Source organism: Equus asinus, chromosome 12, assembly GCF_041296235.1.
Source record: "Equus asinus isolate D_3611 breed Donkey chromosome 12, EquAss-T2T_v2, whole genome shotgun sequence".
Classification (NCBI taxonomy): domain Eukaryota; kingdom Metazoa; phylum Chordata; class Mammalia; order Perissodactyla; family Equidae; genus Equus; species Equus asinus.
In genome coordinates this window covers 23,044,285-23,063,288 of record NC_091801.1, presented here as the reverse complement: position 1 = coordinate 23,063,288, position 19,004 = coordinate 23,044,285, and the positions used below count along the sequence as shown (strand labels likewise).

General features: G+C 43.1%; 1 protein-coding gene across 1 annotated transcript in view; it reads left to right on the top strand.

Annotated features, from left to right (window-relative positions):
* The window catches only part of CLVS1 (clavesin 1), a 175,116-nt gene that overhangs the window by 141,696 nt on the left and 14,416 nt on the right, over positions 1-19,004 (top strand). Inside the window, exons 4-5 of the mRNA XM_014860795.3 lie at positions 3,126-3,236; positions 6,684-6,919. Coding sequence (XP_014716281.1) covers positions 3,126-3,236; positions 6,684-6,919 — 347 coding nt within the window. The remainder of the gene's footprint in view (positions 1-3,125; positions 3,237-6,683; positions 6,920-19,004) is intronic.

Sequence of the window (19,004 nt, the reverse complement as noted above, 5' to 3'; positions counted from 1 at the left end):
GATGTAACGTATCCTGAATGCCCTGGTGGTGCAGTGGTTAAGTTTGCACGTTCCATCAGTGGTCCCGGGTTCCTTGGTTTGGATCCTGGGTGTGGACCCATGCACCACTTGTCAAGCCACGTTGTGGCAGGTATCCTACATATAAAGTAGAGGAAGATAGGTATGGATATTAGCTCAGGGCCAATCTTCCTCAGCAAAAAAGAGAAGGATTGGCAGCAGATGTTAGCTCAGGGTTAACATTCCTCAAAACTAAAAAAGAGAGAAAATAGTAAGTGATGTCTTTAGCATTGGAATGGTAAATGATTTTTCTTCTTTCTTGTCTTCTTGTATTTTCTAATTTTTCAGATGATTTTTTAAATCTATTTTTCACTTTTCTAGAACGGATATTATTTTTGTAATAAGGAAATAAATGAATTTAAAATAAACTAGGGGACAAATTTTATGATTTGTATATGTTTATAACTTGAAATGATGTCATATTTTTATTGAAAAATTCATGAAATGTGCAGAAATTAATACGTTTATTGAACCTAGGGTATACATTTTGGTGCATACTCTTTAGTTGCCAAGAACTTTGAAACACAAGTGTTGCCCTGTCATTGATTCAAGGCCTACCATCTAAGACAGATCTGCTCCAGCCCCTAAGAAATGCACCTTCAGGGGGTGCTGGATGCCTTGGGGTCCTGGGAAACATTTGCGTGACAGACAACTTCCCCTTTATCTGCAGTTTGCTAGTGAGCCCAGATAACTGCGACCAAGGAAGATAGTATTGCTCAGAAGAGGGTTGTGTTGGCTAATTTCCCCCTCCCTCGCCTTTCCCTTTGCACAACATGTGCGCGGGCGCGCACACACACACACACACACACCTTTATTAACAATGTGGTCAGGCTCATTAGAGAATACCCAGAACATTTGCACCTTGCCTTTATTACACAGGAGGCCCTCCCATTTGAATTTTGTAGGAGGGACCTGAAGAAAAGTGATCCTGTGATCCTGTTTCTCCTGGGGCCCAAACCCAGAACTGAGGCGCAGGATATTATGTGCATTTCTCTGCACATAGCTGCTGGCTGACCTGGATGAGATAATCAAACCCCATGCCTTCAAGCTGGCAGACTTGAAGCCAGGGCCAACCGAGAGAGAACTGGCAGTCTCAGCCCTGTATGTTTTCTTTCAACCTCCTTTGACACAAACAGAAGACAGTTTTGAAGTCTTTGATGATTGAAGTTCCGTAGATTAAAACTGAGTCTCTAGATATTTCTAAAAGGTTAATATTTTCTTTGAGATCTGTACCTATTTCCTCTAGAGAATTATTTACAGTTTTCTTTGACTTTACTAAGCTAGACTCTCAATAGAAATAAAAGCTCTCTTATCAGTCTTATTAGAAAAGATAGTAAAGTCCCGGTTTTATAAATAAACCCGTTACTCTCATTCTTCTTCTATAGCTCCTCAGAAGCTGGGTTTAGTGTGTGGGATAATGAATTAACTCTGAATAAGAAGCTCAAAAGAACCAAGAAGAGCGATACTAATTTAGCTCAGCACTTATTGCAAAGGAAAAACTTTTGGGAAGTTCTTTTTTTTTTTTTTTTTAAGAAACCAAAGAAGTTTTAGATCCTAGACTATACCTAAAAGAAAAGACAAACTTATTAAGAACTTTTACATTTCTAAAACCAGATTTGGAATAGTGAGAGGTTATCACAAATGTACAAATTAGTATAAAGCAACTCTCTACCCCTACAGGGTGGTTTTATTGTTTTTTTTTTAAATAAAATAAACAAAATAAAAAATGCCTACTCTGCAAAACAAAGACTTCTACTGAAATTGTCTAGTGTAGTCTTCAAAATATTTAATTTCTTTTACTCTAAAATGTCTAGATAGAGGCAAAAATTATTTTTAAGTTTTTTAAACGTCAACCCGTAAGCACAGTTCCACATGCTCGCATTGGAAAGTAGGTTTCCGTGTGGAAGATGCCCAGGGATCCCGTAGAGTCAAAAGGTTCTGAAAAAAGTTAATAACCCTCTTTCCTTGTTACTAAAAAAGACTCAGGCGAGGCGTTTCATGCACCCTCAGGGAGCAGCTAGCTGCCTAAACTGCTTGCTCAGGACTAGGTTCCTGCTTTCGTCTCATCTTGCTAACATTTTACAAACATGTTTGTGGCAATGAAATTGATTGCCAGCACACGCAGCAATTCAAATTGCATTAGATGTTCTTTCTCTTTTAATTCCATCAACGGAGATGAATGCAGTGCAATCTGCGGAGGCCCTTCTTCAGGATCTCAGGACCTGGTGCTGTGGGACTAGCTCAGACTTTATGGTCAAGGTCCTTATTCTGTGCATCTAATTAGCACCGAGAGCAGCTTATAAAACAGAAGCTTATGCCCTGAGCTGGATTCTAAAATTGGAACCATTTATAAAATACTCTTATTTCTTCATATTTACAAAACATGTTGATCTGCAGAAAAGGAGGACCATATTCCCTAAATTAGAGGAATCAACTAGCCCATCAATAGATGAGTGTCTTTTCCCTGGAACCGACGGTGTGGGTCTCAGGATGAAGTAAGGCGTCAGTTCTTGAATCTGTGAAAAAGTAGCTGGCAAACAGTGTCAGACGTTGGTGGAACCCAGAGAGGCCCATCTCTTAAAATCCTTTGAAATCCTGCTCCCACCCCTTCCTACACAGCACTCACTCACCGGGAAAGTTCAGCTATTGTCATGATAATGCTGGTGGAGACGGCTGGAGTGGGAGAGCAGAGAATGAGGGGAAAGACAGTTTGTGCTTAGCACTTGTGGGAACTGCAGCCTTGGCTACCTAACACCATGAAGAATTCCAACTCCCTCGATACCCAGGCCGCACATGCTTCTGTGCCCTGTAGGAGGTCATATACCTGTGACTCGGAAAAAACAGGCCTGGCACCTATCCATGAGTTTCAAGTTATGGCGTCAAAGGGGAGGAGGGCGGCAAGGGGAAGAGAGGAAACCTTCGCAGCTAGAAGGGGTGTGTTTTCTTTCTCTCCCACCATTCGCTAGTGCTTCAGGCAGAGAGAAGAAATTGGTTATTCTCGGGGGTGCTGGTCCAGTCTAACCTTGAACACGTGCTAATTGGCGTGTGTTTCTCTCTTTCTGCCCCAGGACAGCTTTCCTGCCCGCTTCGGAGGAGTTCATTTTGTCAACCAGCCCTGGTACATTCATGCCCTGTACACGCTCATCAAGCCGTTTCTTAAAGACAAGACCAGGAAACGGGTAATGAAAACAAACACCCAATGGGGGGATGCGGAGGGACAATTATGGTGCCTCTCTTCTCAATCTCTCCCTCTCGCCTTATTTTTCACTGCGATTTTTCTGCTTTTCTGCAGTCCCTGAGCATTTGAGGCCCAGCTGGAGTTTGCAAATGACCTGGATTTAATCAATAATTTAGTAGAACTGGGTTATTTTCAGAGTGCCAGTGACAAACCAAAGGAAACTTTGAAGGCATGCAAATACCAGATGCCCATTTTACTGTAAATGCTTGTGGGAGAGATGGGGTCAAGAAGCTTCCTGTTCGTGGAATATTTTAATAGCTAGCATTTTGTCCTGCAAATATATTATCGCTATGAAGAATGTTTATAATTTGTATTTTCCCCAAGGCTCTTGAGTCAGAGCTGCCAGCCCCACCACCTCTGAGGCTAGGAAAGCATCCTTCATAGAAATAATAATGCTCTTAGGAAGAAGGCTTTCAAGCTCTTAATTGCATCAGTTGATGACATTTGGGAAGCCAGCGTCTTCCATCAGAGCTGAACTCTTTCATGACATTCTGATTAGCTGAGAACCTGAACATTCCTTAACCACTCTGAATCTCAGTTTCCTCCTTTGTAAAATGGGGAAACTAACCCCCACTCACAGTGTTGTTGGGGTAATTCAATGAGACAGTGTATGAAAGCAGGTAGCATAATGCCACTCACGTAGTAGAGACTCAGAGACTCAGTGACTTTCTCTCTCTCTCTCTTTTTTTTTTTTTTTTTACCATTTAACTCTCTTTTCTTTTAAACTTTCTGATTTCAGCTGCCTCTTGGGTGAGGAGCACCACCTCTCAAGGGAACCTGGTCAGGGTCATTCTCATAGCACCTGACATATGCCCCCATGCTGGGGAAGAGCTCTGAGTGTTCAGGGGGTAATGCTGATGTGAGGGACCCTCCGCCCCCCATATATGCTCTGCAGGGTTCCTAACTTCTAGACCTCAGATGCTTCCAGGTCCTTAGGAAACATTGCAGTAAGGTATGGGAGGGGAGTTACCCTGTCCCCAAATAAGTGTGAAACTAGGAACTGGAACCCACCAGCCTCAGGAGGCAGAGACATTCTGAGGCCTTGCTATCTGTCCAGGGCTCAGCACAGTGCTAAGGACAGAAAAGTGTCCCAGACTGTTCCCAATGTGGCTTCAGACCTCCTACTGGCTTTGTCTTGTACTGACCAGTGGGAATTCTTCCCACAAAGCAATCGACACTTGTTGCTGAGCCATAGAAGGGAGTTTCTGGAGCTCTGGGCAGAGAACAGACTCTGGCAGGTGGAGGGTCCAGCCTCCTACCTGCTGAGGTCCTCCATCCCACAGGACCCCCAGGAGAGAGGGCCAGTTTCAGCAGCACACCCTGCTCTTTAAGAACTGGAGGTGTTGGGTGGGTGGGTACAAATGTTTGCTCTTCACACCAGGGCCAGTATTTAGCGCCAGGTTTTCCATGCTTCAGATACTACAATTCAGATACACACAATTCCTGTGTGATGTTTTACAAAACCCAGAATACGTGAATTTCTTCAAAAGAAACAGTTCTTATTAAAATTCAGTCATACCCAATTGAACGTCAGCAAACATACATTGTTTCCCGAAGTGCTACGCTACTCTTTTGAAGAATCTGACACTCAGCTTCTTGTCCCCTTCATCCTGAAATGATGCCATGACAGCATCAGTTAGAATCAACACAACAGAACAAAGTAGCAAGTGTTTATTATATACTTATATAGTACATTATAATTTAGTATGTAGTGTATACAATATTATATGGTATTGTGTGGGCCTAGAATTGGCCACCCCAAGGTATGTCTCTTTGGCGTGAGGATTATTTGGGGCTGGTTACTTTTAATAAAAACTGCAGACAGGAAAGGAGCTCTGAGAAGCAGAGTTCCTTTGCTAAGAAACATTTACAATTGTAAGGGAAATCTCCATTTGTAAAGTTGTCTCCCTCTCTGTACCAGGAAGAAGGGGGATGACCTTATCTCTAGAAACTCCTATCAATACAGAATGCAAGGACTTAAATCTGCATAATAATCTTATTCCTGTTTCTGGTAACCTCCTGTAACTGACTCCCCCACCCCCAACATCCTCCTTTTTCTTTAGCTGAACATGATATTTAAGGTGGTGGCTTCAGCCATTTTGGTGAGTTGCTCAGCTTGCCTGAGCCTCTCCCATGTATACATGTTATAAAGCTTTATTTAATTTTCTCCTGCTATTCTGTCTCATGTGAATTTAATTCGTTCTCCGGCCAGAAGAACCCAGAGAAGGTAGAGGAAATGTCTTTCTCCCCTACAGTGTATTATTATACTATATTTAAGTATTTTAAAAATCACATTTACAATTCATCATGGTTAAGTATGGCATGTGTGTGTGTGTGTGTGTGTGTGTGTGTGTGTGTAACTGACGGTCCTATAGTTGGGTATGACTTATGTGTATTGTGCCTGCAACATGAAGAAGTGTGGGAACCAATGTCATTACACAGATACACTTTAAATAAACATTCAGGAGTCAATTCCTGAACTGCAGTCAATGGTAATTATCAACTTGTGATTTATTCACTTCGTGTGTTTATCTGAAAATAATTGTAATTTGGGTGTGTTTCCTCCCCGGCTTGACCAATTTCCATTGCCATCCGTTATGTGCTTTAGAGGATGCCAATTTGTTTGGGTATTAGCCCTCAGTTCAGACAGAAATGGAAAATTGGGGCAAAAATATCCCACAATAAGTTCTTAGGCCACAGTTTTCAATTCCATTAACTAAGAATTGATGGAGCTTTGACCTTGTGCCCCCACCACCCAGGGAGCTAGGAGTGTATTACAAGAATAGGAAAACACCATCTGTTTTCCTGAGTATTCTTCTCTTCCCATGAGGAAGCAAGACATAAATGAGCAAATCAGAAAAAAACAGAAGTCATTACATAATAAAGAGTTAACTGGGAGGAGGGTGGGGAGGACCAGAATGGGCAAGTGTCACTGGGACACACTGAGGCAGAAGCTGCCCCCTGGTGTAGGCCCGGGAAGGACGGGAGTGTTGATGGGGGTACAGAGGGCAGGGAGTGCTCCAGAGGGACCACAGAGCAATGTGGAGATGAGTGTGAAGCGTGATTGGGGGTCTGGATGGTCTGCATAGCTACTTTCTCCACCAGCAGGGGTAATTAGGAGATGACTGTATGTATAAATCTGGGCCATGGCCAAATAATATCCAATTTGTTTATAAACTTCATTTTTAAGGACTATTAATTCAGCCCCCTTTCTAAGCAGTAAATTAACATTTTATGAAGGGTAAGCCACAGACACAAAATTGAATGCCTCTTTAAACACCATGATCACCAGCGGTGTATCCAATTTGTCATTACTAAATTATGTATTAGATTAAATGCCTGGTCATATGTTCAGGATTTTTTATTGCTAATTACTTTTTCTTTCCAGATTTTCCTCCATGGAAACAATTTAAACAGCCTTCACCAGCTAATTCACCCTGAATTTTTGCCCTCCGAATTTGGAGGAACCCTCCCTCCTTATGACATGGGAACGTGGGCCCGGACGTTGCTCGGTCCTGACTACAGTGACGAAAATGACTATACTCACACTTCCTATAATGCAATGCATGTGAAACACACATCCTCCAACCTGGAGAGAGAATGCTCACCCAAGCCGATGAAGAGGTAAGGCCTGGTATCAGAGCCTCCCAGTTACAGGTCAACAGGCATGTTTGACTTGGGCCTATTGTGGGTTAAGTAATTGAAGATCTTTATGGGCACACATTGAGTAAAATGAATTGCAATACATTCTCAGCTGATTTCACCAGAATTGAAAGCAAATTGGGCTTGGCTTGCCCAGAAATATAGTTGTCCCCATTGTATTAAAGAAATAGTTAAAGGCTAGGACATCGCTCATGTCATGATTACAGTCCTAGGCCCTAGGGAATCTGTTAATGTACAACAATGAAATGGTGGACCTTTGAGATATGCTGGATGAAAAAGCAATCTGCTAGAAAATGTTCCTATCACCCATGCGTTTGGAACCATTTATTGGGCATTTACTTGGCTGCAGGCACTGATTAGGCACTGGGAGCACAAATAGAAATGAGAAGTGTGCCTCAGGAAGATCTGCCAAGTAAGACTTGTAGCAAGGTATTGATAAAGCAGGTAATATTTGAGCTGGGCTCTGAAGGATGGAAGTCAGCAGCCCAGGCTTAAAAAAAAGGGGAAAAAGTTGGAGCCAGCCTGGTGGTGTAGTGGTTAAGTGTGTGTACTCTGCTTCCATGGCCCGGAATTCACAGGTTCAGATCCCAGGCATGGACCTGCACATCACTCATCAAGCCATGCTGTGGTGGCATCCCACATACAAAATAGAAGAAGATTGACACAGATGTTAGCTCAGGGTCAATCTTCCTCACCAACAATAAAAAAAAAAAAAAAAGGGAAAAGGCATTCCAAGCAGAGGAGACATCCAGAGGCACAGAGGCATTAGAGGTATGGGATATACTAGTGTGGCAAATAGGGTCAGGAGATGAGAGTGGACGTGGAATAATGTTCCAAAGATTGTTGGATCCTGGTGGTGTAGTACACTGCATACTGTATTCAGTGGAGTGCCATGAAAGAGGGGCTTTTTAAATTGATAAACAAATAATATATGTGTACCTTCTCATTATAAGAAGTAAAACCTTAATTTTAAGGCTAAAATCCCCTTCGACTGCTATCCTCAATCCCAATCCCTCCCCAAAGGGAACCACTGTTATCAGACTGGGATGGACCCTTCCACTCTGTCTTCCATACATTGCACTCATCTATACACATCTGAAGAAAATACCTAATGCTGTGTATTAGTTTGCTAGGGCTGCTGTAACTAGACATCTTAAAGAACGGAAATCTATTTTCTCACTGTTCTGGAGGCTGCACTCCAAGATCAAGGTGTTGGCAGGGTTGGTGTCTTCTGAGGCCTGTCTCCTTGGTTTACGGATGGCCATCTTCTCCGTGTGTCTTCACATGGTCTTCCTTCTGTGCGTGTCTGTGTCCCAGTCTCTTATAAGGGCACCAGTCATATTGCATTAGGGCCCACCTCATTTTTCCTTAATTACCTCTTTGAAGACTCTATCTCAAAATAGAGTCCCATTCTGAGGTACTGGGGGTTAGGACTTCAATACGTGAATTTGGGAGGGGAAACAATTCATCCCATAACATATGGTTATGTAACTTTTTTCTATATCAACGAATCTAGAGCTAGCTCATGTTTTTAATGCTGCGTAGTATTCCAGAACATGGATTTATCTCTTTACCCATTTCTCTATTGATGAGCATTTAGGTTATTTCTGACTTTTTTCTCTGTCCCAAACAAAGCCCAATGAATGTCCTTGCTACGCCTCCTTCGTTCTCACAGGAAAGTTCCTCTGGGTAGACCTGGAGCCCTACAGTTGCTGGGTCAGAGGGTGTGTGCATTTTAGATCTAGTCTACACTGCATAGAGGCTCTTCAAAATGACCGTACTGATTGATGCTCCCACCAGGAGTGTGTGAGACTCTCCTTGCCCAGACCCTTGAAAAGTATTTGTTATCATCAGACTTCAATTTTAATCATAATCCTGATGGTGGGACAATCCCATGTTATTTTTTGCTCTCATTTGTATTCACCCATCAGACATAGTTAAGCAGAGAAATGACATAATAAGGTATGGGTTTTATAAAGATCATGGAATGAGCAGGGAAAAGGAGACTAAAAGCCACAGAACACTGATATGGGGGCTCAGTGGGGAAGGTGAGGGCTAGCACCAGTGCTGAAGCAGTGGAGGACAGGCTGAACTCTGGAGAAGTGTGGAGAAGGAGGAGCGTCAAGGTTAAAGTCTCCTTTGGATGACTGGGCTCATATTGATCCTGAACCAAGAAAGAGTGTCCAGGACGAGGGTCCCCACATTTCCTGCTCAGTTATGAATACCACACTCAAGTGTCCAGAAAACCTCTCTTCTGGTGGTGGAAGGATCTGGAAATTCATTGACTCCCCAGGTTAGCAGTGGGCATTCTCTGTGGAGTGTTGGTCCTGGTGGCTGGGATGTTGACTTTGTGTCTCTACAGTGAAGGGACTGACCTTACTAGCATGGGTGAGATGGTCTGGCCTTAGTCTTGACCTACTCTCAGTCCAGCTGACAGCACAATAATGACAATGATAACAGCTCACATGACTGATAGTGTTCTAAGCCCTTCACCTGCGTTCTCTCTTTAAATCCTCACCACAATTGTATGAGAAAGGTATTATCATTATTCTCATTTCACAAATAAGGAAACTGAGACACAGAGAGGTGAAGCAACTGCCCAAGTCACACAGCTAGTAAGTGGACAAGCTGAGATCCAGACCTGGGCAGGCTGGCTCTACACTCTGTGTTCGTGTTCTCTATAAAATACGACATGCTGCCTGCTTTTCCTCATACTGTTATCCTCAGCTGTAGTGCGAGCCTTTTCTCCCTGATCCTGCCATGGGCAGAGACAATGACATCTTATGTAGCCTGTCCTTAACCCCTCTCTAGAGACTTAGATAAAGCCATCATACCCTTATATGTCTGAATTTCCAAAGTCAAGTAGCATAAAATAGGAATTTGCCACTCTTTCCCAGATGATCAGTTACAAAGTTACCTCTCTTTGGGGTGACCAGTCATGTCCTGACTCCAAGTTCCTCCTCTGAATTGATGTTGAGGATCAGAGGAGGTGACAGCTTCCATTATAAATGGTGAGTTCTGGAGGGTAAAGTCTTTCTATAACTTTTACTTACCTTACCCTCTCCCCAAGAATCCAACTCAATGTCCAACACGCAATACACACACAGCAGACGCCCTATACATGATCACTGCATATGAATGTCAACATTGAATGAAAGCCACTACTTCCAAAACCTGTCGTTGGTGCGCTTGTTCACTTGTTTCAACCAAATTGTCCACTCCTAGACAGAAAGAGATAATTTCCCCTGGCTTTCATGGATCCTGTCTTATACGATCTTATAACCCAGTAAGGGAGACAAGATGTGCCCACAAATAACTACAGTACAGTGTAGAATGGGAGAGGGACTGCAAAAGAGGTGTAAGAATCTGCTGCAGAGTTCCGAGGAAGCAGTCCCTAATTCTAACCAGGATGACCCTTAGAAAGTCTTCATGGAGGAAGGCATAGCTGACCTGGGTTTGGAGAATGGTAAGATATTAGAGTCAGCATCCAAGACTATGATGGGGAAGCTAGTAATTGTGTACATATCTTGTTACCTGATCAAGGCCACCAAGGTATCCTGCCCACTCCTGCTGTCTACTCAAGGTGGTGGCATCCTCGAGTCTTTGCAGCAGCAGGATGGGCAGTGGGGAGACGGTACCAGCAGTGACGCTAGCAAGGAGGGACCACCTGTGCTGTTGGACCGTGCCTGCTGTCAGGCGCCTCACCGATGGAGGTCCATGGAGACTGCGAAAATTACAGGGACAGAACAGCCACCATTCCTAGCATCTTTTGACCTCTCAGAACCCATAGAGAAATGGGAAAATTAAAAACAGAATTGGAGACCTTAAAGATCATCTTTTCTGTTACCCACCTGATATGGTGGTCTGTTCTCTGGCCCAGGCTGTTGGCCAGCCTCAGTTTGCACTGTCCAGAGATGATGGGCAGACAGCTATGGGCGGTGTGTTGCCTGAATCATGGCTTTGGGAATCACTTCCTTATGCTGAGCCAGATGCCCTGGGTCTGTCCTCCAGAACAGCGCTGTAACTTCCGGCGGGTAGACGCTGCCTATAGTCCTAACCCCTTCCACAGTTCCTGACAGGCTTCTGGTCCATTTGGAGTCAAATGGGCTTTCGTGGACTGTCCTTGGGACCTAATCACTTTTCATAATGTGGCTTCTGAGCACAAATGACCTCTGAGTTCCAAGTGGCTCAGAACAATGCGTTCTGACACACATGTAGAGTAAAATCCAAGATGTAGGATATTCTCAGTGATTGAGTTATTCTGACAGGCTCTTTTCTTTTCCCAGGTAAACTTGGTACAACCCTTAAGCAGAAAAGCTTTTAAAAATTATTAGCTTAGATGGAAGTTTCTCTGAACAGATTGTTTCAATATTGATCTGTTCTTTAATGTAATGATGCCTCTGAGAGGTTTTGGGTGTGTGGCACGCTCTGCCTCCATACTAAATGGCCCCATGTTTTATAATTTTGACTCCTTGTTTCTATTTTTTATTTTGCCAATTAGAGTCCATTTCCTTGCTCTCAGGCCATGGACTGTCACTCTCCATTCTTAGGAAAGTCTGAAGCTTCGCGTTTCCTCTATCTAATTTACTACTGGAATGTGTTTTAGCTTGGAAAATAGGTACCCAAACTTATTAAAACCGTACAACAAATAACAGTAAATAGGCTTTGTATTCACTATAATTATTTTGTCTGAAATAAGACAAAACTCCAACTGAACTGCTTTAAACAATAACGAAAATTTATTCCACCTGATGAGAAGTTGCAAGATAAGGTGGCCGTGTGACTCAGTGCTGGCACCCAGAACCTAGGCTTTCACCCTGTGTCCAGTGTGATTACAGACTTCTGGGGCAGGAGACCACCCCTGGTTTACACAGGGAGGACGACACCCAAAGCAAAGGAGCGCTGCCACCCAGGAAGGAGGAGGGAATGGCTTGGGATTGGGAACCAACTGTCTTGCTTCAGGCCTAGGACTGCAGGCCCGAAATTCCTGCCCCATGAAGTACATGCTTGGTCTTTTAAATCAGTACGTACATTTTGTGACATCTCTTTCAATTATTAGACATTGTTTATTAATTGCTTTCTGGTTCTAGTCTTTATCTTTGAAAAAGCAATTAAAATGGCTATAGATATTATTTTAAAGGCACACACACACATACACAGAGAAAAATACACTATCTTGAAACAATTACTAGTGGATGATTATTTATTTTGGGGGAGGTTATATTGAAAAATATATATGTATATATTATATATGCATACATGTATATATATACTCATGCATATATGTATATATAGATTGTATATATAAACATATATTGAACCATATACAGATGTATTTATACATACACATATAATTTTTTTTAAAGACTCCTGGTAATAAACCTCATGTAAATTTTATGTTAAGATCTCGATTCCAAGTGAGGAACTGGAGCCCTTCCCGGGAGCTGGAGCGCTCTGAGCGCAGACTGGTGAGGCAGAGGTGGGGCTGCTGGGAACAGCACAGCTCTGGTACAGCACTCAGAAGCAAAAGTGATGCCCAGCCCCACTGCAGCCTGTGAGACATTGCAAATTGGTCTCAGATGCACAATTTCATTACTCCATTGGTTTCTTCTAATCTTAGTCAGCACTGATGGGAGCTATTGACAATGGAGTTGATGATCTCAAAGAAATAAAGAACATCTCTCCTGGTATTTCTGAGCAAGTTAGAGAAAGGATCTGAAAAGGCAGGCTTTGTGCCATCTGTGAACCCACTAGCATTCACGGGGAGGGTACACCTGATTTTCCAGGCCTGGGGCATGTGGTTGCCCCGGTGGAAGGACAGGATGTTATCCTGGACTAAACAGGATTGTTACAGAAAGGGGAAGGGCTGCGGACCAGATCAAAACTGTGTGTCCCCTCCATACCAGAAGGTCAGGCAGTGTCTGCCAGTGCGGCCAGGGAGAGAAAGCATCTATTTTAGGCCATCCTGTCATTGATCTTGAGTGCCTTCCTCTTGGCTGTGACCCTGCAGCCCGCTTCTGTTTGCAGGATGTACACCCTCAACAAAAATTGTATATAAAATATTAAAATTTTATATAAAAATATATTTTATCATTCTCCTTATTATCAGGTGCTTAGGAAATTTTAGAGCGAGAGAAGTTTCTCTGAGGTCAGCTAGGGGTCATCAGACTTTCCATCACCAAAGACCTTTTCTGTTGCCCCCTACACAGTGCGTGCATATGTGTGTGTGTGTGTGTGTGTGTACATATACATACTGATGTTGGCTACTGAGGACATTGCATTTATCAAGTAATCACAAATTCATCTTGCCATGATGTAATCAGTATTTTTTCATAGAATTATCTTAAGATCTTTAATCTTCATAAAAACAGTGAAATTTACATTTTAATCTTACAGATGGTAAATTTCCATTAAGTTTCATGGAATAACAATAGTGTAAAAACATCCACCCCATCCCCTTGCCCATTCCAGCTTATGTGAAATCAGTGGGACGTAAGTTCGAGCCTCCTCTCTGAGTCTGGGGATTTTTTGTACAGCCAGGCTGCTAGCTGCTTCCAAAAACGTGGTGTCTTTCTTGCCCAGTGTAGATGTTCCACACATATTTAATATTTTTTAGCTTAAAAAATATAAGTAAATGGTGCACATGTGCCCTTTTTTCACTGGTACTAAGATTTTAAAAATATTTTTCTTCCTCTTATTGTCACAGTCAAGGTCCTGAGAAGTCCTACAGGAAAAAAAAGCTGTAGCACCAAAGCTATTTTGTCATAGGATTCTTTCTGGGTAGGACAGCTGTTAACATCTCACAAGACACTTATGTCCCAGAGACTAGAGTAGGAAAACTCTGCTCCCTCGTTTGAAATGGAAAGTCAGGAAACTGATTTAAGTTCATGGAAATCCACTAGTCTGACCATTGACTGACAATTTCCATCATCATTGTTTCCTGTGAGTCCCCTCCCAGTGTGCTCTGAAGCATCTGCATTTTGATCTTGGCAAAGGCCGGCATCCCTGCTATACAAGAAAAGGAATTTTTTTTTAATGTACTATCTGGTATTCCAGTCATTTAGCTCATCAATTTTCCAAATAAACAGTCGTGTGTCAGGACTGAAAGAGAAACTCCAATCCAGGTGATAGTGGAGCTTCTCAGAAGCCTGGAAATGACCATGGGCAGAAAAGCACATTTTTCCTTCCCTGGTGCAGCAAAAGAGGGGAGCGGAGTTACCACTTCACCCAGCCTGTGACATGGCCAGAGAGCCACCCAGGCCAAACAGAGTCGCTCTGAGGAAAAGCAGAGCCAGAGTGACTTGGAAGATACACGGAGAGGTGTTTTAACATGCAGAATCCAAAGTGGAGAGAAATCCCTGTGCGCACTCTGGTCAAATCCATTCAACAACTATTTAGTGAGCATCTCCTCTGTACTGAGATCACAGGCTCCATCTTTCATGGACTCAAAAGACCAGCATCAGCAAAGCACCTCAGTGCAAAAAGTGAGAGCATTGCACCACCCCTGTGGAAGAGCCCAAACATGACATTTTCGTTATTAATTCTCGACTGACTTTATAAGTTGACATGACATAGCAATGATTCTGCTGCCTTCAGTAGGTATTTACATTTAAAGATGTTTGTTCCCAGGCTTTTTTTTTTTTTTTAGCTATATGGTAACACCATTCATATAGTCAAAACTGTTAATTCCTGTAATTTCCAGGAATGTCGGGGCTAGTTTTTGATGTAGCCTGATCATAAACAAAGATTAGCTGAGCGTATGCAATGGCTCCTGTTGTTATCTATTATTTATTTATTTACTATTTTTTTTTTTAAGATTTTATTTTTTTCCTTTTTCTCCCCAAAGCGCCCAGGCACATAGTTGTATATTCTCAGTTGTGGGTCCCTCTAGTTGTGGTATGTGGGATGCTGCCTCAGCGTGGCCCGATGAGCAGCGCCATGTCCTTGTGTAGGATTTGAACCAATGAAACCCTGGGCCGTCTGCATCGGAGCACGCCAACTTAACCACTCAGCCATGGGGCCAGCCCCTGTTGTTATCTATTTATTAAACCTTCTGCACTTATCAGGGGCCCAGACAATTATTTATAGAGGATGAGCTCCACCACCACTTGTACCGGTAAAGAGTGACTCCACTTTCAGGCCTATCCCAGTCTGCCCTAAATGGTGGGCGATATAAGGGGCCAATGCTGTGGGGTCTTGGCCAGTTGTACTGCGGTAGGACTACTTTTGATCTTTTTGACCAAATACCTTCATCTTTATCTTCCCTAAATACCCCTCCCAGATCCCACCTGGAAGAAGTGAGAAGATGTCATAAAGACATCGTGAGCCCTCTGATATTTTGGGGGAAGGGTGGAGAAAGTGGAGGAAACACCTGGATTGAGCTCATATTTCTCAGCCAGAAGGAAATTTTAGACCACGTTATTCCCTCCTGGGCCCTGCCTGGGTGGTAAAAGTCAGTTTAACCGTTCTCAGCTGTAAGTAGAATTGCCCATGACCTTGGTGATCTTTCAGCATGTAGTCCTCTTTTTATAGGGTGAATGGATGCATTTGCTGGATAACTACTCATTTCCGGCAGAAGTAATACATCATCATGAAATACGATCCATACAAAAAGGATGAGGGGTGGCAGTGTGGGAACAGGAGGACCCTTGTCTTCTAAGCAGTCAGCGCAGAAAGGGTCCATTTTGCTGTGTGGCCCAGGAACAGATGTTCCATATGGATGTTACGTTCAATAAAATTACATAATACATCATTTCTTAATGAATGACCACAGTCTATGCTGCCCCCTAAGTTGTCTCGTGACTGGTTTCCAACTCAAACAGAATTACATTTCTTCGTTTTGGGGTGTCATTCCTACTCAGGCAGCTAATGCCTGAGATCTCATTGCTTCTAGAAGCAAAGGCCTCTTGGGTAAGTCATAAATGCTCAGTGTTTTATGTAGGTTATTGGATACTGATATGTTTCATGGATGCTGACAGGAATTTGTTAACATTCCTTAAAGAACAAAGGGAAATAGCTGCTTAGCCTCATCGCTACTTGCACATCTGGCTGAGGTGGATATCCTGTTTTTATACAGCCTTCTTTTCTGTGGCAAAAATGCAGAGTGCCGTCTCCTCACAAGCACATCCTGTAAAGCCATGTAACATTAGGGTGAAAGAAAATCTACACAATGAATTTGGTCGATAAGAAAATGAATGAGGTTAGATAAAGCATCGTGTACAGGGGCATGTTTCCTTTTTAAAGAATGACATGGCAAATTATGAGATAAAGAGATCTAAGCTGCTGGAAGAGCAAAGCAGTAGGGTTGAATTAGAGGGAAATAAACAGATGCGGGTGAACCGACTGGATCTAGTTTCCAACGCAGTGTTTGATTACTCACAGTGGGTGTTCTGAAAAAGACTCCTGTTTGCTGAGCACCGTGGTCAGACTCAATTACTTGGAAAGGGAGATGTAGTCTAAGCAAGATAAACAAAGAACACTGTTGGTAAGCAAAGATTTTGCCCGATTCCAACAAAGCTGATGCTGTTTGTGCCCAACACCCAGCCAGCCATGAATCTCTTACAAGCTTTAATGATCGTATGGATGCAAACAAATATTGACATAATATGTGATAAAAATCTCTTGGAATGTCATTCTTAAAAACAGTATGCTGCTTGCTTACGGAATTACAGTTCCTGTTTAGGTTTAGGCAAACCTTGTAGATGTCATTTGGGCTTACGGTGTCCAAACTTTGGTGTCCGAGTTTTGACGTCAAGGCCATAAGTGGGCATTGTTGAGCTTCCGGCATCTCGTTGGGAACTCCCTTATGGCCCCACTTGGATGCAACTGGGTTCCTGTTCATGTGGTAATCAGCCCCACTGAGCCTTAGCATCTCTTTGCTCGGCTGCTCTGCAGGATGGGCCTCAGGGGCTCTGGGCACGTGGCCCCGCATCCTAATCCCGGCTGCTTGACTTTCAGGCAGTGGTTGTACTGTCTTTTCCTCTCTATTGGTCTTTATTTCCCAATGTCCCCTTATCACACTAGACGCGGGTTCTGATCCACTCCTTCCACTGATTTTCCTAGTTGTGTCACCTTGGGCAAGTCATTTAACCGTGCAGAGTCTCGGCTTTCTCAACCATAAATTGGATGTTACTAACCTCAGGGGCTTACTGTCAATCAGCTGGCAGAGGGTGAGAAAGTAAACCGCAGAGCACTATAGAAGAACAGTACGATACATAGTACGTTTCTTTCTTCCCCAGCATTGTACCTAAGCATTTCCATTTTGTTAGAGTTTTGATTTCTCTCCGTTTCTCACTAACAATGAAAATTCCCAGGCCCCTAACAGAGAAGCAGGCAATGATGAGGCATGGTGGCTTGAAGGGAGATGCTTTGAATTCCTGGTTGGAAGTTGGACTTTCATTGGTCCTTTCCCTTATCTTGCCTTAATTAATGCACAGGGCCAGTTTCAGGCCTTTTGTACCCTTGGAGCCCTGTACCCAGAATGTGGCCAGGCACAGTGGGTGCAGGGCACAGAGGGAAAGCCAAGGAGAGAGAGGAATTAGCAACAGACCCTCCCCCGCCCCCACCTCTTTTCCTCCCTGTCTGCCCTAAGGGCCTGTCTTCATCTGAGCCCCTATTTCCCAAGCACCCCCCTCCTCTGCTGTAAGCCTGCCCTCTTAGGCTTGGGTAGCATTATGTCTTTACTGGTCTTTGTTGGTGTTGATCCTTCTTCTCCAGCCTGTGAATCTAAACTGTTATCCATGTAGTCTTGAGAGTAATCTCTAAAAATCGTAGTGATGCCAGTCCTTTGCCTAACGCCCTTCAGAGGCTTCCCACTGGTCTCCTGCATCAGATAAAGGCTGCTCCCCTTATCACAGGCCCTGGCCACACTGACTTCTGTCCACCCCTTCAATGTGCAGGGCTTTTTCTTCTCCCAGGTCCCCCTGATCTGGGATGTGCTTCCCCTCACTAGGGGACAACTCATCACTCATCAGACCTGGCTTTTTTCATTCACTTCCCTGAAGGGAGTTCTTTACCCTCCCCATCTCGATGAGCCCTCGCTTCCCATTCTGGTGCTCTCTGTCACCAAACTCTGTTTCCTTCTTCATAGGGATCACAATCCCATGATTATAAATCTGGTGTTACTTATGTATTCAATCTCCCTTCTATAGATTATATACTCTCTGAGGGCAGGAGGGATTCTGTTGTTTTGTTCACCAATATGTATCCCGTGCCTCACATATTCCCTAGGATATAATAGGTGCTCAATACATATTTCCTCAAGAAGGAAGGAAGAAGGGAGGAGAGAGGGAGAGAGAAAAAAGGAGAAGGTAATAGGAAAGAAAGAAGGAAGGAGAACACAAAAGAAAGAAGGAAGGAAGAAATTGTATGACAGTAAATGCTCTTAGGAATAGGGTGCTTTGCAGAGTGATATGAAATTATCATCAACCGTCCATAATAGAATAGGACAGTAATATGGTCTTTGTAATCAGTTTGATCAGAATTTGAAATTGTCTCTAAGGTTATCAATAACTGACTCCATGTTCTTTTTATTTCTCACAGTTTCTGGATTTCATTAAAATTAACATTTGTAATACTTATCTTCTTGAAAATTTTATTCATTTATTCATACAACAAATTTGTATTGAGTACCTATCAAGCACCAAGAGATAGTATAGGATAGAGAGCGGTTAAGGGACCTGGATCTGAAATCAGATTCTATGAGTTTAAATTAGTAGCCACGTGACCTGAGTAGCTATCTCTCTGTGACCTTGTTTTCCCCTCTCTAAGATGGAAGTTAATAGATCTGCCATATTGCTGTGCTGTGAGGATTAAATGAAGTGCAGGCCAGTATTAGCTGCTGAGGATAGAGTGGTTAGCAGGACAGACAATGCTCCTGCTCTCCGAGTCCATAGTCTGTTAAAGGAGACAGACTTCAAACACATTACTACACAAACAGCTGTTTCATTATCACTGTGACAAGTGCTCTGAAAATTACAGTGTACCATGAGGGTGCATAATGAGGGTCCCAACCTAGTCTGGAGAGAGTGGTGGTCAGGAAGGTCTT